Here is a 23,973-nt window from a genome sequence, read left to right on the forward strand (position 1 = left end):
TCAAAGTCCCAGCAAGTTATTTTGTAGATATTGACAAACGGATTCTAAAGTTTATCTGTAGAGGCCAAAGACCCAGAATAATCAACACAGTTTTTTAGAAGAAAAAGTTGGAGGATTGACACTACCCACATCAAGACTTACTGTAAAGATACAGTACTCAAGACAATGTGGTATTGACAAAAGAACAGACAAATCAATTAATGGAACAGAATAGAGAGCCCAGGAATAGACCCAGCTAAGTGTAGTCATCTGGTCTTTGACAAAGGAGCAAACAACATGGTGGAGAAAAGATAGACTCTTCAACAAATGGATCTAAAATGACTCGACATCCACATGCAAAAAATGAATCTAGACACAGACCTAACTCAAAACAGGTCACAGACCTAACTGTAAAATGCAAAGCTATAAAACTCCTAGAAGGTTTTCTCTAGAAGACCTTGGGTTTAGTGATGTCTTTTTTATATGACACCAAAGACACAACCTATGAAAGAAAAAATTAATAAGCTGAACTTAATTAAAATTAAAAATTTCCACTCTGCTTAAGACACTGTTGAGAGAATGAAAATACAAGCCAGAAACTGGTGGAAAATATTGGCAAAAGATATCTGAAAAAGGACTGTTATTCAAAACATGCAAAAAATTCTTAAAAACACTAAGAAAACAAACAAATCCAATTAAAAAATGGGTAAAAGACCTTAACGAACACCTCACCAAAGAAGATATACAGATGGCAAATAGCATATGAAAAGATCCTCCATATAGTATGTCATCAGGGAAATGCAAATGTAAGCAACGAGATACCACTGTACACCTATTAGAAATCCGGAATCCAGAACACAGACACCACCAAAGGCTGTTGAGGATGTGAAGTAACAGGAGTTCTCATTCCTTGGTAGTGGGAATGCAAAATGGTACAGCCATTTGGAAGACAATGTGGCAGCGTCTTCCAAAGCTAAGCACACTCGTATTATCTGATCCAGCAATTGTGCTCCTTAGTATTTTATCAAAGGAATGGACACTTCACGCTCATACAAATATAAGCTCACAGATGCTTATAGCAGGTTTGTTCATAATTACGAAGACTTGGAAGCAACCCAGAGGTACTTTAGTAAGTGATGGGTAAATAAACTGTGATTCCTATGATGGAATATTACTCTGCACTAAAAGGAAATGAGCTATCAAGCCATGAAAAGACATAGAGGACCTTAAATGCACATTACCAAGTGAAATAAGCCAATTGGAAAAGTCTGCTTACTGTATGATTCCAACTCTATGACATTCTAGAAAAGGCAAAACTATGGAAACAGTAAAAAGATCACTGGTTGCCAGGGGTAAGAGTGAGGGAGGGATGAATATGTGGGCATGCAAGATTTTTAGGGCAGGGAATCTACGCTGTATGATCCTGTAGTGGTGGCAGGGAATCTACTCTGTATGATACTGTAGTGGTGGATGCATATCGTTCTGTGTTGTTCAAACTCGCAGAATGTAACGCCAAGAATAAACCCTAATGTAAACTGTGGAACTTAGGTGACAGTCATGTGTTCCTAGACTGTAACAAATGTACCATTCTGGTGCAGGGTGCTGGTAAGAATGAGGCTTCGTGTGTGGCAGGGGAGGGTAGGGCATATAAGGGCTGTCTCTCTACCTTCCTCTCAATTTCGTCATGAACCTAAAAACTGCTCTAAAAAATTGTGTTTATAAACAGAAATGATCCATCTTCTGAGAGCACTAACTGATAACAGGTGCTGTATTTCATATTCCCATGGCTGTCCAGAAGAAATATTTTTCTCTAGATAGCAGTTTTCCATAAGGATTGAAACAGCCATCCCCCGCCGCCTCCCCCCCATCCGTGAAGGAAGCAGCCAAAGGGAAACAACCAGAACAATTCTGCCTTTATGTACTTATTTCATTTGTTCACCTTCTGTTTGCGTATTTGTAATTTTTTTTGAAAAAAGACCAGGACAAACTGAGTGAGGAGCAATAAAGGTAAAGGTAATAATGTCAGTGAAAAATGAGATTCCTAGGACCCACTCAGGTGCACAGTTGTATACCATGTTACCGCATGCCTGTCCTGGGCTGTCCACCTGGGAGCCCGTGTTGTTCGGCTTTTCTACCCTGTATCTACAGAGCACCCAGCTCCTGACACAGTACATGACTGAACAAATCAGTTAATCTCAAATATTTCTTGGGGAAAAAGTGACACTTAAATCTAGTAATATAAAAATGAATGAATTTGTATATATATTATAAATCATATATTTTGCCAAGTCTTTTATCTTAGTTTTAGCTCATAATAAATAAAATCAGCAACTTAACTTTGCTCATGCTCTGACATACAACAGAGAGGCAAAGGATTCAGATACACAAATGAAAACATAAATATATTTTTATTTTCCACCCCACTTAACTCAGAGAGCTTGAGCTTTTTATAAGCAGTTACTTTAAGGTTAGATATTTTTAAATTGTCCATTCATGAATTTGTGATTTCTTCTTTTCATTGTTCCTTTTGCAACAGCATATGTCTTTCAGAGGAAAGAAAAATAAGTTATGAGTATATATTACAGTCAGATAAATCACTGAAATTAAAATTACATTTAACTGGCTAATTTTCATTTCCAAGCTTTACAAATCAAGGGAAAATTTAGTCTTTTGACTAAGACTAAGCTTTAAAATTTTTTCAGACAACTACATTTATAAATAATCTTTTTTAAAACTTGAGATATTAAATACATAGTTTGGGCCAGGCACAGTTGCTTACCTGTAATCCTAGCACTTTGGGAGGCTGAGGCGGGTGGATTACCTGAGGTCAGGAGTTCAAGACTAGCCTGGCCAACATGGTGAAACCCCATCTCTACTAAAAATACAAAAATTAGCCAGGCTTGGTGGTGGGTGCCTGTAATCCCAGCTACTAAGGAGGCTGAGGCAGGGGAATCACTTGAATCTGGGAGGTGGAGTTGTGGTGAGCCGAGATTGCACCACTGCACTCAAGTCTGAGTGACAAACTGAGACCCTGTCTCAAATAAATAAATAGATAAATAGATAGGTAGTTTGGAGGGATACTTTTTAATTTGTAATTAAACAAGTCTGAGGGCCCTTACCTTTTTGACTGAGGCTTAGAATTTTGGTTACCTATGGTATTTGAAATTTTGAAAGCAGAATAAACATAAAACTTTTTAAAGTTAATTATGAAAAAGAAGAAGAGCTAGACCAAACTACTGATATGTAGAACTAAAGGTTTTTTTATATTGAGAGTAAAAAGAACATTTTTTAATAGGCCGTTAGCATTTTCAAATAACCTTTATTATAACATTGCTATGTTATTTGTTTCTCTGTATTAAAGGTATCTTAAAACTTCTGACATTTTCTGTTCCGCACTCTGGGTCGTGAGGTTCTTTCAATTACAAACATGTACCTGGGCCTTAAAACTAAAGCTTGGAAGTGCTTTGGTTAAGCAGGTATAGTTAAACTTTACATCTGTGGTTTTATTACTCCTAATTATTATTTTCTTTGGAAGGCATTCAATTCTATTTTTTCCCAAGGTGTCTGAGCATCCCTTCCCATTGTTAGTTAGTTTTCTACCATAAAAATGTGTAGTCAGGGCTGGCTAGGGCTGCTGGAATCGTATTCCTGAATGCAGTCTATGCCTTGACTCGCCAGTGGTGTGTGGTCAGTAGGTCCGAGCCTCTTTTCACTTCTTTTCACTTCTTAGGTATTAAGAAGTCTGCACAGCAGCTGCACATCCACCGATACTGTTGCTGACTTTGATGATACCCTTCTCTTCTTTGGCCCCTTTTAAAAGATTCTTATTTTAACCATTTACCTTGGATATCTTGGGCTATGTTCACGTAAACGACATCTCAACATAAATACGAACTATCTCTTGTAATACATGTTATGCAACTAAGATAATATTGGCTAATTTTTCATACAGTGAGCCAGCTGCTATGTGATCTTTGTATATTAATTAACGGAATCCTTACAACATGTGTTTCAAACAGGGACTATAACCATCCCCATCTTATGGACAGGGAAACTGGGACACAGTGGTTCACTGACTGGTCCACTGTCACTGCTAGTAAGTAACAGTGCAGGAGGAAGGAGCGGTGGAGCCACGTGGGGGTAGCAAGCTCTTGCTCCTTTTGTAAACAGCCTAGTGCAGTTCTCTCTGATACAGCTGTCGGTGATGGTGGGAGTCGTCTCTATCTGCTGTCTCCAGTATACGAACAACTAGCCACTGAGGTTACTGAACACTTACAGAATATTCTATTTCATTTTAATTGATGAACACTGAATGAGGCCACCTGGGGTCTGGTTATTGTACTGTCCACAGTACGACTCTAGAAAGATTAACTTTCTTCCAGCAATCCTGCCATAGGACCAGCCTGTAAAACAAGGAGGTACCAGAATCATACTGACCTAACGCTCATGCACCACGGGAGCCGCCTTGCTGGGCAGCCTTCTTCCTTTCTTCCCGTCCTCCCTCCCCCGAGCTACCCTCCACCTTGCCGCCAGTTCCTGTTTCCGGTCCTCCACGCTCCTCATGCCGGAAGTTGTTGCCCCGGGCGTTCTGAGCAGGCGCCTCTCACTAGCTCCTTTGCTTCCTTCTCCGTAAGCCCCAAGCAGCATCTCTTCCCATTCAGTTCGTAGAAATTTTGCTTAGTACGTAGTTATCTTTTCTGCATTTTTGGGGAAAATATATGACAGGTCACTGAACCCTGTGGAGTCTGAGGATTTTATCCCATTGAGCCATATTTACCTTATCTCTCCTCCACTACAGGATTTCGATTTTGAAAGTGCATGAGAAAGATAATTCAGAAGGTTTTTCCTATTTCAGAGTCAAAACATACAAAAGCTTATTCTGGGCGCCCCGTAACTAGTACCTGCTGGGCCTTCTGAGCCATAAGTATGGTGAGGGTTACTCGGCCATCAGGCATCCTTTCAGCTCCCGAAAATAAACCTAACTTTGGGATATGTGGGAGAGGATGATTTTTGTTTTCCTGAAGTAACCACATTAGACTTTTAATTCTTACTGCCTAGAATTCACCCAGCTCCAGCCCATCCTCCTCACCAGTATTAATGCCAGCAATGTGCTGTTAACACGATCGCCTCGCAGCAGTAAATCAGGAAACTAGTTTTTGCATGAACCACTTGAAACAGGCTTCAGGTCTCTGGCACAGTTTTCAAAGTAAACTTTTCTAACCAATTATTGGGAGGACTTTAGTTAATGTGAAAAAATTAACTCTTGTAAACAACAACATTGCTCCACACCGGGCATGCCCAGCTTCATATTTCTGAAGATGTTGACATTTTTGAAAACTATTTTTGTCTCTCTGAGGAAAGTTTTTAAAAAATTAATTTGCAAGCATAAAAAATGAGATTCATTTCTGCCATTTAATTACAGTGTTGCTCACTTTATTTATGTTTAATTATAACTGATCTAGCCTAGGGATGGTTGTAAGATATTAACAAGCTCTTGCTTGTCAGTTTTCTCTAAAAAACTCCAGCACAGATTTTCAGAAACTGAAAGTTGAGGGGAACTATCTCTTCAGCGTTGTTTTATTAAAGGAAATTAAAAGTTGATTTCTAAGCACCAGCAACATAAATCTAATTTGTCATTTCCATTTCCATGCCCTAGATTTTCCCTTCAAATAACTTCTCCATCCACATTTAAAATTTAACATTTAACTTTTAGAGTTCAAAGGCCCGCAGTTAATAACGCATTGGCTGTACAAATAAATAGTGCTTTCCAGCCAAGGCCCAGAATGTGTTTCCTGGACGACGAGGGTCTGTGAGTTCTCCCCTGCGGTCTGAAGAGCTGCTCCTCCAACCTGTAGGTAGGGCTGGCTTATGTTTTTGTTAAAGGCTGGATTTGCAGAGGGAGAAAAGAGAGAAGGGGATTTGGGGACTGTTTACTTTGAGTCATTTTGCTACTGGAAAACCACCAAATGTGGCTTAAAAATATTGGGCAGAGTGACAGAGCTACTGCTGCTGCCAGCTTGGGTGAAGTAGCCCAGCTGAATCCAGCCTCTGCTCCCTTGGGACCAAGATAAGGAAAGCCGCTGACCCCACGCCACCCAGACATCCCCAGCCCAGCCCATCCTGCCTGCCCAGGAGGACTGTATGGCCTCGCCACTTGGGAGTCATTGCCAGGGCCCTTACAAGCTTTTGCTCCCTAGGAATTTTTTTTTAAGTATTTAGGAAATACTGCCTTATATAATATTTGTGCATCCATTTGTTTATCAGCAGGCATTTATTTCTTATTCACCGGCCTGTTAGACACCAGGCTTTTGGGAAGGAGAGGTGGAGGGAGGCACTGGATACATGGGTTGTTCACTTCTCATATGATTTTAGGAAGTAAGTAGGGGCCCTGTAATAATACCTTTTTATTGCATTATTATTTTATCTATGCATATATTTTCCCATGTGAAAGTTTATTGATAAAAAATGTCTTCTGAGGGATTTGGGGAAGTACCAGGTACCTCAAGCTTTTAAGGTACTGGGTCATAATTTCAAAATACAGACTATGGGGCATTTTAAAACAGAAATGCATTTCTACCATTGATATTAATGGTGGACCATGCTCCATAAACATAATCACATATCCCTTATCCTGAAGCCCAGACTAAAGATGGACATACTCTGCCTGTACCCTCCTTGCCCTCCCCTCACCAGACACACACACACACACACGCGCACACACACACACTCCTCTTGCCATGATGGGAGGGACAACTCTAGTGCAACTTGGAAAGTGTCAAAGAAAACCCAGAACTGGACAGTGGAACAGCAGATTTCACTCAGGACTGTTGCAGTAGAGGAAATGGAAGCTCAGTGTAGAACTGAGCTCCACTCCAAATACAGCCCAGGCAAGTGGCGATATATAGCCAAAGAGCAGGGTGGGTTTGGTGGATGGAAAATCACGAAGAGGAACCGTCAGGGGTGAGGGAGATTCTGGCTAAAATGACCTCACAGAATTCTTGCTGAAGACCGGCCAGAGTGACCAGGCATCACCTGGGGGGTGGTGAGGGTTGAGGAACCTGATAAGATATTGAGCATGGCCAGATTTAGCCAGGTTTTCGGGAAACTGGACTCTTGAGAACAGGGCCCCATAGAAAGTGGCTCATAACCTATCTAGAGTTTGGTCAAGGAGAGAGTCCTATCAAAAGGCTAAACTCAAAGCTCATTTCATTATTTATTTGCTGACCTCTCTGCCTGCAGCAGAAAATAATATACCTAGGGAAATTACTTCTTTCTATCCAAAAGTTATGGGAGAAAAAACAAGATTTGATGGTGTTTTCATTTGCTGCATGGTTAGGTCATCTGATCAATACTAATGCAGTGGGCCAAACCTAAATGGTTGCCCTGTCTGTGCCAGGATTTGGGATGCAGTGGTAAGAACAGTTCCAGCTCCATCCATGCAAGGGAATACTCTCTATTTGCTGACACGGAGCACTCTCCAAGATGAATGGCATGGGAAAACAAATCTAGTTCCTGAACAGTGTTAAATACATGCACACACGCCAGGAGGATATTTTTGGCAGGTCACCCCAAAACTTGTGTTGGGGGAGTGGGAAGTTAAGGAGCAGGGATGAGAAGAAAGGTGTACTGTTTGAGTATTTTTTTAAAATCTCATGTTCATAATAGTTTTTCAGTATACAAATGATAAAAAGAAAAAAGAAATGATCTCGGCCAGGGTGGTGACACAAGTTTGTGAAGGCAGTGTCAGTCTGTGCTAACCAATGTCACCATGGGTCGGAGGCTGTCGAGCTTCCCTTTCAGCTGTTTTCCCTCTTTCTTTTGTTCTCGGTAGTTATTTGTTGAACTTAATGGGGAAGATTTCAAGGCATTTTAACCACCCAGTTTTACTGAATGAAATGAAAACATCAAAGCAGACATTTATATTGGGGGTAATTTAATATTTATATGCTGTTTACTTTATAGCCTGGATTATGAGTAATTACAGAGTCTCTGTTTAAGGTGCATTAGAAATATGACAGTCAACTCAAAAAGCAGTTGCTGTCATGGACACCATACTGTAATTTAATTCCCTGGAATCACCTTCTCTGAATTTCTAGTTATTTCATGGTTTCTAGTTAATTCAACATGTAGAATGATCACTTCATCAATTTCTTAGACTTTTATGAACTACAGGCTATTTTTTAATAGTTTCAAATTAATATTAGACTTTTAAAAATATTATATTTTTGAAAATAGTAAATACTTCAGATAAAATCTATTTTAAATACAATTTCCCAAATTGTCTCTATAAAAGTTCCCATGAGTATTTGGGATATGTTCAATGAATTTTATTATTTTGTCAAGAAATAACCACAAAGACCTCCCACACATTAAGTTGTATGTTCATTTTCAAAAGAGATGTGACACTCAAAACTATTTAAGTCCATTGGGCTAGTTACATAGTTTCTCAGTGGAGGGAGGAGGTGACTTGGAGACAGACAGCAGGACAGGGAGCCACAGCTGAGTGACTGACTGGCAGGAACGCAGCGCTGTCTTGTAGCACGGTGCAGCAGTTGACTTAGAATTAGAGTTTGTGTTCCATGCACATTTTTTTAATTAAGAAAACTATTATTTCTTTTTCAAAGATTTTTAGTCAATAAAAATGTCTTAGATGGAAATTGGGGTCTGATGATCCCCTCATTTCCGGTGGAGCTTTATGATTCTTGAATCAGCAAAGTTGTTTTATTGGGTTGTAGAAAATCCAAAATCATAACACTTATAGGTATAATTTGTTTAGAGAATGTGCACTTTGTGCTTGATTTAGAGTTTAGTAGCTTTATATGTATTCCCATTTATTTCTCACACAACCTTTAGGGCAGATATTCTTATCCCCATCTCACAGATGAAGAAACTGAGGATCGGAGAATTCCCGAAATAACTTGGCCAACAAGTGGCAGAGCTGGCATTCAAACTCATGTCTCTTTAGATCCGATGTAGGAAAACACATACTTTTCTCCTCTGTTGACCTGGCTTGACACAGAATTTCCAAGGACTTTATTCCCAGTTAATGCACGTCTTTCTCTGCATTCTCCTTTCTCTTTCCCTTTGTTTTCCCGTATACTTCTCCTCCTTCCTCTTTTCCTTTGTTGTGTTTTAACGCGTACATGAGACTCTTGCACCCTCAAGCTGCCTGGATCAACGTGTGATTTTGAAACCCTCTGCTCTTGCCTGGACCTTTGCTGTGGAGAAGCCAGCATGGGAACAAGGTGGAGACCACCCCCAGAAGGTCACGTGCACCCGTGCTTTGATCCCGAGGGACTTTGGAGGGGGAGGCTCTCTCCTGTACCTCAGAAAGCCTGTGCCTGCACACAGCTCTCCCAGCAGCCAAAGTGCTCAGCAAAAACACAGGTGTCCCAGCACAGAGCCAGAGCCACAGTGATCACCCCACAAAGACCCAGCACATGTCCAAAGAAATTCTTCTTGAATATGCATTTGTTTTATTGTTTTCCTATTACAAGAGTAATGGATGCTTTTTGCAAAAATTACGCTTTGCAGAATTACAAAACTTGAGAATAACCCGTAATTCTAATCTCCCCCTCCCCTGAAAGAGATAATCCCTGTTAACAATTTTCAAGAAATTCTAACTTGTTCATCAGTTCTTTAAATCAAATGTTGTTTTTCTCCCCCGCTCTCTCCTCTCTGTGCCTCTGATGTGGAACATTGTGTGGCTAGGGCTCTCGGGAGTGAGGAAGAGGCTGACCTTCCACCTTTTTCTCCTCGGTTCTTTGTTGTGCTCACTCCTGATGTACGTTTGAAAGACAGGCAGAGTAATTGAAGGGAGGAAAGAAAGTATCACTCACCCAAAATGTGAGTGAGTTAATTAGTAAAAATCTAGATGGACGTGATTCCTCCGAATCCTTTGTTGAGTAGTTGATTAAGTACAGGCAACACTATCCTTCAAAACTAAATGGTTTTCATTTAATTTTTGGCCAATAAGTGCTGCTTAGTTGATTTTGTATATAGATACGGATGAAGAAATTAAAATACGTAAATTTTACAGAAAAAATGGGAATGTTGAACTAGGTGGGACTTGTATTCTAGCATCCAGGGTTTACAGATGAGGAAACTGAGATTTCGCGCAAACCCTTCTTCCTCTGTGGCATCCGGTCTGCATCTGTGGGCTTGCCCAGCCTGCTGCCTGCGTGGGTGTCCTTCTTGCTCCTCTTAAGCTGTTTTCTGGTTTTTGTTAATGAAGAGTGTTCTGTAGAAAACATCACAAAGATCGACCTGGCAGGCCCTATAGTGTAGTGGTTATGAAGCCTGACTCTGGAATTAGACAACGTAGGTTGAAATCCTGCTTCTAACACTACTTCTGTCACCTGGCCCAAGGTACATAACTTCTCTGACGCTCTATCCCCCAGTCTATGAAATGGGAAAAATGGCAGTGCTGCCCTGATTGGGAAGGAGTATGGATTATTGAGTTAATGGTTTAAAGTTCTTGGCCTGGAGTCAGCACCCATAAATGTTGGTACTTACATGAATGCTTTTGTAAACAATGGAATCATACTTCTAATTATGTATTAAAACTTGTTTTTAAAATCGTCATGAACACAGATCACATCTACGTTCTTTTTATAGTTGCATTATAATTATGTTATATGATATGCTCTAGTTTACTGAGTTCTTGAACTTGTGGAAATGATTGTATGTGGGTCAAAGAGCCATTTGTTTTGCCCGTTCTTGGAAAACAGTGTGTTCTGATGTTCAAATCTAGAGAAGCTTGATGTCTTATTACCACAGAGTTAGTCTCAACAGGAAGTTAACATCCTTTTAACACATATGTAAGATTCTTTCTACTCTCAGGAAATACTAAATTGCTAACTCTTTCAAGGAGCTCTCCACTTGGATTGACTTCTAGGCTTGTCCACTAATGAAATTTCTTATGCACTTATCCTCATTTTTGAAAATAACACCCCTGATATCAAAGTATTGATTTTCTGCCTTAGAAGTGAGTGGCTGAATGTTTCCCTGGCTTTGGCTTCTGAGCATGCACATGACTGGCTTAATTAGAGGAGAAGAAAGTGCCGTAATTCTGCCAGCCACTGGTAGTCATGCAGCAGTGGGAGCCGAGAGACCCTTGATTATTCCCATGCTCACGGCTTCTTGAATAAAGTGGATGACTAAGTGGACTTACCGTAGTAAGAGAGATCATTAGCAGTGGAAGACACATTTGAACTTGCTGAAAGAGCTGCCTTTGTGTCTCGGAAGGCCGACACTTGGTAATTATTAGACCAGGTCTTCGTTTCATCTCAGCGGTCTTTCCTTTTCACGCTTGCAAAGTCTGAATAGCTTTCTATTGCCCGTTAATCCCCACAGGAATGTGGCTTCGGCTATGGGGAGGATGCACAGTGTGTGACGTGCCGGCTGCACAGGTTCAAGGAGGACTGGGGCTTCCAGAAATGCAAGCCCTGTCTGGACTGTGCACTGGTGAACCGCTTTCAGAAGGCAAATTGCTCAGCCACCAGTGATGCCATCTGCGGGGACTGCTTGCCAGGGTGAGTTGACCGGTTTCTTTCCCTTGTAATTATTTAATCAAGTTAACTTTTAAAAAGGCAGTTCCCTTGTTCCGTTCTAAACTGGAATGCATGCTGATATTAACTTGAAGAGCTGGTGGAGTATGTGTGACTTCTTTCAATATTAAGCACTGGATTATCCGTGGTACCGTGTGCCATGCGTGCAGCAGACACTGACTGTGAAGAAAATGAATAGACATGCTAACAAAGGACTTCTGTTATGAAAATCTAAGGAGTTCCTACAAATCAATAAAAGAGAACACTTGGACAAATGGACAGAAAAATGAACAAGCAACCCACAAAAGAGGGGACGCATGCGACCGCAATTGTCTGACACTGTCACCCTCATTAGCATCAGAGGAGGGCAGGTCACACCATTCAGCCATTCAGCAGGGATTTGCCCACCCACCTTAGGCATTGCTTTACATGCTTGGTCTATGTCAGAAAATAAAGTGGTAAAGATACCTGCCCTTGGGGAGCTTATATTCTTGTAGGTTTTTGTTTGTTTTTTGTTGTTGTTATTGTTGTTTGTTTTTGAGATGGAGTTTCACTCTTGTTGCCCAGGCTGGAGTGCAATGGCGCCATCTCAGCTCACCGCAACCTCCTTCTCCCGGGTTCAAGTGATTCTTCTCTCTCAGCCTCCCGAGTAGCTGGGATTACAGGCATGCACCACCACACCTGGCTAATTTTTTGTATTTTTAGTGGAGACAGGGTTTCTCCATGTTGGTTGGTCTCCAACTCCTGACCTCAGGTGATCTGCCTGCCTCAGCCTCCCAAAGTGCTGGGATTACTGGCATAAGCCACCATGCCCGGCTTCTTACAGGGTTTTAAAAATATTTAAATAGTAAATAATAAAGAAGCAAATTATGCGGAAAGATAGAAGATAATCGCTTTGGAAGAAACCCTAAGGCAGACAAGGGAGATTGGGCATGGCCGCAGTGAGGGGCAGGACAGTGACAGTGTTAAATTGGGTCACCAGGATAGGCTTTATTCAAAGGTGAGATCTGAGCAAAGGCTTGAAGGAGACGAGGCCCTGAGCCAAGCAGAGAGATGGGGAAGAACACCACAGACAGAGGGAACCTCCAGCAAGAGGTTCTCAGGTGGGCATCCACCTGGTGTGGGTAAAAAAATACCAGGAGGCCAAGGGAGTGGCAGGGAGAGGGAGGAGTGCAGTACACCACGTTACAGAGAGCAGGGGAGGGGCGGGCAGGTGTGAACGCAGAAGCCTTAAATAGACTTGTCAATAAGGAGGGGGACCACACCTGGGCCAACGGGAGCACCAGGGAGGAGGAAGTTAAAATCCTGATGGCTTCTAAGTAACTGTGGGATGGATTAATACAGACAGCTGGAGGAGGGAGTCTAGATGAAGAGCTGGACTCAGGGTGGCAAGGTGGGTGACCTGGAAGGCTGGGAGGAGCCATTGCTACACCAAGTATGCAGAGAATGGGATGAAGCCGAATATCCTTGGAGCTTAATGGAGCTAGAGTGGAGCCAGAGTTACTGACCAAAGACAGAAGAGAGAAGCAGCAGAAACCCGGGAGCATCCGAAGCCAGTCTGTATTGCAAAAGTAAGAGACAAACAGAAACTGCATTGCAGGAGCAGCGAACATTTATTACTTACAATGTGCCAGGCACCCGGCCAAGTACTTTTCATGAATTATTTTCTATAATTTTCACAATGTTTCAAAAAGGAAGAAACTGAGACTTACTGAGGATTAAGATTATTCAGGCAAGATCACCCTAACCTGTGTGTGGTGAGTCTGGGAGTTACATCATGGGAGTCTAACGTCAGAATTCATGCTGCAAGGCACCACGGACAAAAGATCACCACAAGATCAGGGTGGTTTTGACCAGATGTCCCGGGGTTGGGGTCTTGTTGAGGCCAGAGGGGAGATAAAGCTCTGGGCCTGAAGGGTGGAAGCAGAGTAGAAAATAGCCTAGTGGGTCCAGCATGGTCATATACAGAGACACAGCACCTAGGGAGCTGTAAGATGTAGTGGGCTAACACCAAAAGCACAAGCAACAAAAGAAAAAATAGCTCTGTTGGACTTTATCAAAATTTTAAACTTTGTACTTCAAAGGAAACCCTTTGTACACAACCACACAACCCACAAAATAGGGGAAAATACTGGCAAATCATATGTCTGATAAGGAACTGTCTTAAGTAGAATACGTGAGGAACTCTTACAGCTCAATAATAAAGAGACAAATAATTCAATTAAAATAAGAATGAAGGATTTGAATAGACATTTCTCCAAAGAAATATACAAATGGCCAGTAAGCACATGAAAAGTTGCCCAGCATCATTAACAATCAGGGAAAGTGCAAATCAAACCCACATTCTTCAACCCCACTAAGATAGCTATAGCCAACAAAAGCCAGACAGTAACTGGTGATGACGTGGAGAGATTGAAACCCTCATACACTGTTGGTGGGAACAGCAAAGGGTACAGCCAGGTTGGAAAACAGTCTAGAGTTCCTTCAGAAAGTTGGACATAGAGTTACCATGTGACCTGACAGTTTGACTCTTAGGTATATAACCAAGAGAACTGAAAACACGTCCACACAAAAACTTGTGCACTAGGTTCGTAGCAGCAGTTTACATAACAGCCAAAACACTGAGACAACCCAGCTCTGGTTTGAATGTGTCCCCTCCAAAACTCAGGTATTGCCAATGCGATTGTATTAAGAGGTGGGGCCTTTAACAGGTAATTAGGTCATGATGGGCCCTCCCCTCACAAAGGTGCCCTGATAAAGGGGCTTGACAGAGGGAATTTGTTCCTTTTGTTGCCCTTCCACCTTCTGCCACGTAAGGACACAGCATTTCTTCCCTCTGAAGGGTGTAGCAGAAAGGCCCTCACCAGACACCAGATACTGGCATCTTGATCTTGGACTTCCCAGTCTTCAGAACTATGAGAAATAAATTTCTGTTGTTTATAAATTACCTAGTCTGTGATATTCTATTACAGCAGCACAAAACTGACTAAGACAAACCCAAATGTCTATCAACTGATAAATGGAAAAACCAAATGGGATATATTCAAACAATGAAACATTATTCATCAGTGAAAAGGAAGGAAATCCTGACATATGCTGCGAGATGGATGAACCTAGAAAACATTATGCTAAGTGAAGTAAGCCAGTCACAAATGACGGCATATTACACGATTCTATTGAAATGTCCAGAATGATCAAATCTACAAGGACAGAAAGGAAATTAGTATTGCCTAAGGGCTGGGGTTGGGGAGGGTTGGGAATGGGAGGTGACTGATAAGGTTATGAGGCTTCTTTTGGGGGTGATGAAAATGTCCTTAAATTGATTGTGGTGATGGTTGTACAACTCTGTGAACATATGGAAAACCATGAAACTGTACACTGTAGGCCATGCGCGGTGGCTCAAGCCTCTAATCCCAGCACTTTGGGAGGCCGAGACGGGCAGATCACAAGGTCAGGAGATCAAGACCATCCTGGCTGACACGGTGAAACCCCGTCTCTACTAAAAAATACAAAAAACTAGCCAGGCGAGGTGGCGGGCGCCTGTAGTCCCAGCTACTCGGGAGGCTGAGGCAGGAGAATGGCGTGAACCCGGGAGGCGGAGCTTGCAGTGAGCTGAGATCCGGCCACTGCACTCCAGCCTGGGCGGCAGAGCGAGACTCTGTCTCAAAAAAAAAAAAAAAAAAAGAAACTGTACACTTTAAATGGGTGAATTGTGTGGTATATAAAGTATAAGTCAATAAATCTGTGCTTTAAAAAAAAAGGAATGTTCTATAATCTCAGACCTGTGACAACATCTGTGGATAGCATTACCCAGAGTTTTGATCTTGTGCAAATCTAATTGAGGACATGAACTGAACGTCTCACACACCTCTGTTGTTCGTGTTCTCCAGTTCTCTGATAAAAGCCTGTCTGTGCATGTCTACTCTCTTCATCTGGGGGTAGGGAAATGAGGTCTTCAGGGGATGTACAGGCTGAGGTAGGCAGTGCCCAGGGAAGGTGGGGAAAGGCCTGATCTAGGACTGGGATTTGGTAGAGCCCACACAGGGCTGTGCTGCCAGAGTAGGGGAGCGGGTCTGCCCGGGACTCCACCATGCCTGGTTCCTCCTGCTTCCCTGTGGTCATTGTCATTTGAGCCCGCTGCTCTAGTTTCTACGGTGTTTGTTTATTCTTTAAGTAAATACTTAGCTACAGGAAAGTTATAAGTGAATAGACAGTTGAGTGATGTTTCACAATTTATTTATACGATTACTTTAAAATCCCATTCTTTTCTAAGTCAGCACTGGTATATGAGGCTGGCATAATTACATAGTGACTTTTACCCAGGTCTTTCCAAAGTGTTTTCAAAGTACTCTTCCAACTTGACTGTACTTCTGTGAAGAAACCAAATGGTTGAAACCCGTTTTACAAGCAGAAAAACTGGGAGGCAGAAAGACGTGAGCAAAATGCATATTGCTCCCCAAACAGTAATGCAGAAGTCAGGCATAAGGTGGGCATTGCTCTTTTTGGTGCCAGTCTGCCTCCTGTGGCCTCATTCTCTAGCAAGAACCTGCTGCTGCCCATAGGCCCAGGCGTCCCAGGACACCAGCTGCTTCCCTCTCAGTAGCAGGTAGGGTGTGGAAATCTTCAGTCCTCTGCCCATAATTTGAGTCATTCGAGACAGCCGGTCCCCTTATTCCCACAGCTGCTCTGTGACTTTAGACCAGTCATTTAACTTCTCTGACATGCACTCTTCTCACTGTCAAATGGCCATGCTGTGAGAATCCACCCTGCAGAACTGTTAGAAGGATTAGAAATAGAAGGCATGTAAAATGCGTAGCAAGTGCCTAAGCCATTGGAAGCCCTAATGAAATGTTGGACATTATTGCCAATTGATGATTTTGGGGCCAGTGAAAACTTCACATGACTTTTTCAGAGTGTGACCAACAGGCCTCCAGGCTCCTCTGCCGGCGCCCGGTTCCTGATTCCTTCCTGGCTCAGGGGAACTGGAACCCGCCCTGAAGAGTAGGCTGGCCCCCGCCAGCTCTTTGCTGCTTCTGGTGACAATGACAACTAACATTGAGCACTTACTATCATCTGAACCACTCTGTAAAGCAGGGATTCCTACCATCCCCTCTTAACAAAGAGGGAAACTGGTTCTCGGAGTGGGTAAATGACTTCCCAGAATCACCCAGCTTGTAAATGAAAGAACTGGGATTCACCTCGAAGCTCCTCTGCCCCATGCTTAGGTGCATGTCTGATTTCACTGGGAGGTCACCCCTGAGGCTTCCGTGACTGATTGACGGGGAATCACAGGGACTGCCTCTGCCCGTCTGGGCTGTGTGCCCACTTCACCCTCACCCTACCCTCAGCAGACCCCGTGCTCCTGGAAGCTGCCTGAGTTGCCTGGGTTTTCACATCCCCTCGCCTCAGCTCTCTGGTCTGTGCTAGTAACCATGACACTGTTGAGGAGACCTAGACTCTTACTCTAATGATTAATCTTGTCATTAGCATTTGTTCACCTTCAAATAAGGGGCCATTGCTGTGGATTGTTGAGGAACACAAACAGCAGGCCGACTGACCAGCATGAAGCAAAGTGCTAGCAAGAGCCCAGGACAGAGCAACGCTGTCATCCAGTGTCTCATCCAGTGTCTCACGACGCTTCAGGAAATCCCGCCCTGACTTGACTGTGATTCACAGGGCATAGTAACTGCCTTCAACATTGTGTTAAGTGAGGTCATTGTAAGACCAGAGTTGTTGTATAGCATGTCATCTCCTTGCAGAAGTGCACTCATTGATTGAAGAATTAACGGTCTACAGCCAGATTTTCTTAAAACAGCAGTTTTCAAACACTGTGTTCATTAGGCTAACCAATGCTGTTCGGGTTCTGTTCAATTAAAAATTCCTCTTCATTGGGAGGCTGAGGCAGGTGGATCGCTTGAGCTCAAGAGTGTGACATCAGCCTGGGCAACATGGCGAAACCCCATCTCTAAAAAAAATTCAAAAATTAGCCGGGCGTGGTGATGCACACCTGTAGTCCCAGCTACTTGGGAGGCTGAGGTGGGAGGATGGCTTGAGCCTAGGAGGCAGAGGCTTCAGTGAGCCGAGATCCCGCCACTGCACTCCAGCCCGGTGACAGAGCAAGACTCCATCTCAAAAAATAAATTTAAAAAATTAATTAATTAAAAAATAAAAATGGTCATTCAAAACATGACAACCTTCTAGCCTCATTTGTCTCATGATCCTCAAACTTTTAGAAATTTTTTGGCAAATGTATTTTATTTGTCAGGGAAAACTCAGACCTCAAAACTGTTTTGTCAGTTAGAATTCTTTATTTTTAAAATGTTAAGTAGTGTCTATACTTGATCCTCAATACCTCCCATTTTCCTAACTTTTTAAGTGTTAAAAGATGGATTTCTGTATCCCCAATATTCTTGAGAATGTTGGATATTCTATTTTTAAATTTTTTTTGCTTTTTACATGAAATGAGTTTTTATGTATAAAACACTATTTTGTGCTTTCTCGATATTTAATTCAATGAACTTCTATTGGGCAAGTTTTCTGGCTGATAAGATAAAAGTATTAATTTGGATATGTTACAATGTTTAGCAAGACGTCTTAAAGAAGAAGGTGCCTTTATATCGTCCTGTGATTTTTCAAAAAAAAAATTATATGCATTTTTTATTGTGATGAAAAACACGTAACTTAAAATTTACCATCTTAACCATTTTTAGGTGTGCAGTTCAGTAGAGTCAAGTATATTCACACTGTTGTGAAACAGATCTCCAGAACTTTTTCATTTTCTCGAGCTGCAACTCTATACCTGTTAAACACCTCCCCTTTGCTTCTTCCTCTAGCCCCTGGGAACCACCTTTCTTTTTGTTTCCATGAATTTGACTACTCTAAGTACCTCACAGAATTGGAGTCATTCAGTATCTGTCCTTTCATGACAGGCGTGTGTCACTTAGCATCATGTCCTCAAGGTTTATCCATGTTGTAGCATGTGACAGGTACCCCCTACTTGTTAAGACTAATAGTATTTCATTCTGTGAAATACTTTGTTTATCCATATTCATCAATGGACATTTGGGTTTCTTCTGCCTTTTGGCTACTGTGAATAGTGCTGCAATGAATACGGGCATGCAAGTATCTCTTCAAGATGCTGATTTGAGTTCTTTTAGATATATCCCCAGTAGTGGGATTGCTGGATAATATGGTAGTTCTGTTTTTAATATTTTGAGGAACCTCCGTGCTGTTTTCCATAGCAGCTGCACCATTTTACAGTCCCATCAGCAGTATACAAGGGTTCCAGTTTCTTCACATCCTTGCCAACACTTGTTATTATCTGTTTGTTGTTACTGTTTTGATAGTAGCCATCCTTATGGGTGTGAGGTGATATCTCATGTGGTTTTGACTTTCAGTTCAGGGATAATTAGTGATGTTGAACATCTTTTTGTATACCTGTCAGCCATGTGAGATATTTCTCCAAAGACATTTCTCTGGAGAAATGTCTATTCAAGTCCCTTGCCCATTTTTAAATTAGGTTGATTTTTTAATTGATGAGTTTATAGGAATTGTTTATATAATATGAATATTAACCCTTTATCAGACATATGATTTGCAGATATTTTCTTCCATTTCATAGGAATGTTTGTGTCCTCTGATTTTAAGTTTAATGTAGTCCCATTTGTCAACTTTTTTCTCTTGTTGCCTGTGGTTTTGGTGTCATATCTAAGAAATCATTGCCATATCTAATGTCATGAAGCTTTTCCTCTGCATTTTCTTCTAGGAGTTTTATACTTTTAGGTCTTTAATCTGTTGCATGTGGATGTCCAGTTTCTCCAGCATTCCTTAAAGAGACTGTTCTTTCCTCACTGAGTGGTCTTGGCACCTTGTTGAAAGTCATTGACCATATACACAAGGGTTTACTTCTGGGCTGTCTTATCTATTCCGCTGGTCTAGTTGTCTGTCTTTATGCCAATACCACACTATTTTGATTATTGTTGCATTGTATTATGTTTTGAAATCAGGAAGTATGAGTCCTCAAACTTGGTTTTTTTTTTTTTTTAATTTTTACTTCATAAATTCCAAAATGAGTAATTCTATTAATGTCTAGTGGGAAGTCACTGTGTTATATATGCTTTGGAAAGATTGTCATAATCAAGTGAAAATAGAATGTTGAGCAATTTCCGAGTGTATCTGGGCATTTGAGATAATTTACCTAGTTTCAAATGCAAATTTTGCTTCTACCATAAATTATACAGATTGGCTACTACATTATCCAGTTTCACAAAATAATTGCATCTGCCTGTCTCTGTAGACTTGTTCTCTATATTACTATATTTGTTATAGAAAATTTATGTTGTATGTACGAAAAAAAAAATCACTTGAATTCCTACAATCTAGAAATAGTCACTGTTAATATTCAGTGTATAATATACTCGCAAACTTTTTTCATTGCAAATATATACATATATATTTTTCTGAGATGGAGTTTCACTCTTATTGCCCAGGCTGGAGTGCAATGGTGCAATCTTGGCTCACTGCAACCTCTGTCTCCCAGGTTCATGCCATTCTCCTGCCTCAGCCTCCCGAATAGCTGGGATTACAGGTGCCCACCACCATGCCCAGCTAATTTTTTGTATTTTTAGTAGAGATGAGGTTTCACCATATTGGCCAGGCTGGTCTTGAACTCCTGACCTCAGGTGATCCACCTGCCTCAGCCTCCCAAAGTGCTGGAATTACAGGCGTGAGCCGCTGTGCCTAGCTACACGTAACTATTTTTATATGTATTGGTAAGCAATCTGAGAAAATTGATAGAAAAGTGCGTGCCTGCACGAAATGGAATTATATCATATATATTCCTTTGTTTTCACTTAATGATATTTCATGAATTTTTAAAAATGTGTATGGTAGGTCTTCATCATCATTTTTAAAGGGCATCTGGCATTCCATTGGGTCTATCTTGATTGGTCATTTCTATTGGTGGACATTGGGATTGTGCCTAATTAGCTTTTTTTTCTTTTATAAACAATGATGTGATTGTATTCTTACACAAACATCTTTACCCAGTTGATTATTTCTTTAGGATGAGTTTCTAAATAGGAAATTACTAAATAAGAAATGTAAACTATTTTATTGAGTTCTAGTGACACATTGCTAAATTGCCCTCCTAAAAGCGACAATTTATGTTCCCACAGGCAGTATATACATATACCTATTGGCCTACACCCACATCAGCACTTTCCCAATTTTCTAAGTAAAAATGATATATTTTCATTTTAACTTGAATGTACTTGATTAATAATGAAGTTAAACATTTTCATCTTAAATTTCTTTAAAAACATTTAGTTGCATCATGCTTTTCAGTTTATGAAATTTTAAAATTATGAAACATTCTTCTTTTGGGAATGAAAGTTCTTTGCTTATTTTTCAATTATAGTGTTCATTTTCACTGTCATGATTTTTAAGTTTTACTTTATAGAGTGAAGGTATAGACAGTACTGTAATTAGGACAATTTTTCAATCTTTGTTTGACTATTACCTATATTGATGGTGCTATATTTATTAATTTTTGCCCTTCAGATGTCTTTAAATCTGTGTGTGTATGTGTGTGATTGCTGTTAATCTCTTCCACTCTGACTCCTGGTTTCTCGTTGCCTAGACAGACATTCCCGTATCAAGATTGTATGAGGATTTCCCTACATTTTTCCATTGCTTTTATGGTTGCTTGGTTTTTTGGTGTCTGAATTCCAAATGCTAAAAACTAGTTCTTTATTCATGTATAAGGTGTTTTGTAGTTTAAGTTTCAATAGAAATGCCGAAGACCACTGACTTTTTATCCCCCCATCTGCACCCCCACCCCAATATAGAAGAAGTGCAGAGAAGCATCTGCAAAATGATGTTTAGGGGAATTTGATATTTCTTAAGTGTTCACTGCTTCCTGCCCAAAAATGTGTCTACCTAAGATACTATTATTTAAGCCTCTGTGTACTTTTAACCACAGAACTGGTAATGGAGACTGCTGGTAATTTATGACCACAACTGTAAGCTTAGATGAAAGCACTAACAAGGAGTGTTTTCCTCTCCCTTCTAGGTTTTATAGGAAGACAAAACTTGTCGGCTTTCAAGACATGGAGTGTGTGCCTTGTGGAGACCCCCCTCCTCCTTACGAACCACACTGTGAGTGAGCACGACACAGGCAGAGCCAGGGCCTGCGAAAACGATTAAATGTGTAAACCTTTCTTCTCTGGCAGATGGAGCCAAGTCTGTCCCTCCTGTGGGGTGTACAGTGTGTCCTCTTTTATCAGGCTTCTAGCAGGACAGAGAGCCCCTTTGTCGTGTGCCTCAGTCAGCACACCGGGCCCAGGGATTAGAATGTCGAAGTGGAGTGCAGACATTTCGCCGCTGCTCTGCTCCATTCGAAGCCTTCCCTGGCATCCTGAGTCTGGAATTCAGGCGACTGTGATTAAGCAGGCAGCCCACGTCCTCACTCCTAGGTCTTCCTGCCCTGGCCCCATGAATTCCTGGGTTTTCCTTTCCTAGTCCCCAGACAGGACTGTGGTGGCACCTCTGCCTTCCCAGACAAGTTCCTCTGTCTGAGTCACCTGCCGTCACTGTGTGTCACTAAATGGAACCTAGTTCACTTCATCCACTCCTTCTTTTTTCTCATTTAACAAACAAATGAGAAAAGAGAACTCATTGCATGCTGGGGATACAACTGTATGTGAGAAAATTGTGCCTTTTCCTCTTTATGTTAACATTAGTTACTCCTTTTGACTATGTATTTTGTGTAGATATAAAAAGTATTTGTTTCAAGTTATCAACCAGCATCAATTTTGAATAGGAAGAAGAGTGACCTCTCACTCTTTTTAATCCTAAACACAAACCAGGCCAATAAAAACCCACAGGAAGGGGACCGGTGAGTGGCCCCTGTGTGGCAGAGCACGCTTGTCTGTGCCACCGCAGGGCTCAGGAGAACACACTTCACGGCTCAGGGGAGAGCGAAGGGCAGGAGGGAGGACGGAGGAGGCTTCTTTATCCCACACACAGGTCGCTCATGCCTTTCTGGGGAGCATTGTTTTGATGTCATTTCCAATGCATGGGCTGTGTCCTCTTGCTTCTTGCTATGGTAAAAGTCCCCTCTGAACTAACTGAAAGTTAGTGCACCATTTGATAAGGTCACACAGTGCTTCTCTTTCCAAGAGTGTCATGGAATTTCGCAGTCCGTATTAGTGTGTCCTTTACCAAAATGCATTACTTTCTATTCTTCCTTTGAAGTGATAGAAAAGCAAAAGACATTGGAAGACTTTCTTTTATAGAAAATGTATATTGATCCTCATTTTTATAGTAGGTAAACATTCACCAAATAATTCATCGCAAGTAACAAATGCAATATTGAATGCCTGTTATCAGGCACAATGCACATGCTTTACTTGTTTTGTTTTGCTTAATTTTCTTTCTTTTTTTTTTTTTTTTTTTTTTTTTGAGACGGAGTCTCGCGCTGTGTCACCCAGGCTGGAGTGCAGTGGCACGATCTCGGCTCACTGCAAGCTCCGCCTCCCAGGTTCACGCCATTCTCCTGCCTCAGCCTCCGAGTAGCTGGGACTACAGGCGCCCGCCACCACGCCCGGCTAGTTTTTTGTATTTTTAGTAGAGACGGGGTTTCACCATGTTAGCCAGGATGGTCTCGATCTCCTGACCTCGTGATCCACCCGCCTCGGCCTCCCAAAGTGCTGGGATTACAGGCTTGAGCCACCGCGCCTGGCTGTTTTGCTTAATTTTCTCAATAATCCTATCATCAGTCCAAATCTGTCAATGAGAACACTAGTCCAGAGAGGTCAGTCCCGTTCCGTTGTTGGCTGCTAAGTGCCAGAGACAGTATTCAAATTCCAGTCCAATTCTTTCCACCACAATCTACTGTCTCCCTAAGCTCCCTAAGGAAAACCAAGCTATCTCATCTTTCCTACACATTGACTCTTTCTCATACAGTTTTCTTCAATATTCATCACTTAAAGAAAACACTGAAAGTCTGGCATGTAAGAGACACTGGAGGAGTGTCTTTAGGCCACTACACAACCCATCAAAGGACAAGCCCTCTTGCCAGTTTAACATGCAGTGACCTGGGCTTGCCGGTGGGTCAGCCCAGCCATCATTCTGTCAGGAAGCTGGGTTAAAACCATGCACTGCAGGCCAGACTGCTGCACAGAAATTCCGTGAAGACAGTGTTGCCACTTTAGAGTCAAAGTCTGAGGGGTTTTTTCCCGTTAATTTATTGCATTTATATTTAATACAATCAAGTCAAAACTCTGAGGCTTTGGGATTTTCTGCCTTCGAGGTTCTGGCTAAGCTCAGATATCACAAATATCACAAATTTGCCTTTGAAGGTAGATCTCACATGTAACTTTTAATGCCTTGTGAAGTCCTTAGTAATTTAGTGTTATGTGAAGTCCCTAGTATTTTAAAAAGA

At 41.5% G+C, this 23,973-nt stretch overlaps 1 protein-coding gene across 2 annotated transcripts in view; it reads left to right on the top strand.

Moving 5' to 3' along the window:
* TNFRSF19 (tumor necrosis factor receptor superfamily, member 19) overlaps positions 1-23,973 on the top strand; it is a 104,541-nt gene that overhangs the window by 33,887 nt on the left and 46,681 nt on the right. For both annotated transcript variants that reach the window (XM_011999929.1, XM_011999930.1), the window contains 2 exons: positions 11,335-11,513; positions 21,601-21,686. In XM_011999929.1, coding sequence (XP_011855319.1) covers positions 11,335-11,513; positions 21,601-21,686 — 265 coding nt within the window. The remainder of the gene's footprint in view (positions 1-11,334; positions 11,514-21,600; positions 21,687-23,973) is intronic.

This window comes from Mandrillus leucophaeus, unplaced genomic scaffold, assembly GCF_000951045.1.
Source record: "Mandrillus leucophaeus isolate KB7577 unplaced genomic scaffold, Mleu.le_1.0 Scaffold61, whole genome shotgun sequence".
Taxonomy (NCBI): Eukaryota; Metazoa; Chordata; class Mammalia; order Primates; family Cercopithecidae; genus Mandrillus; species Mandrillus leucophaeus.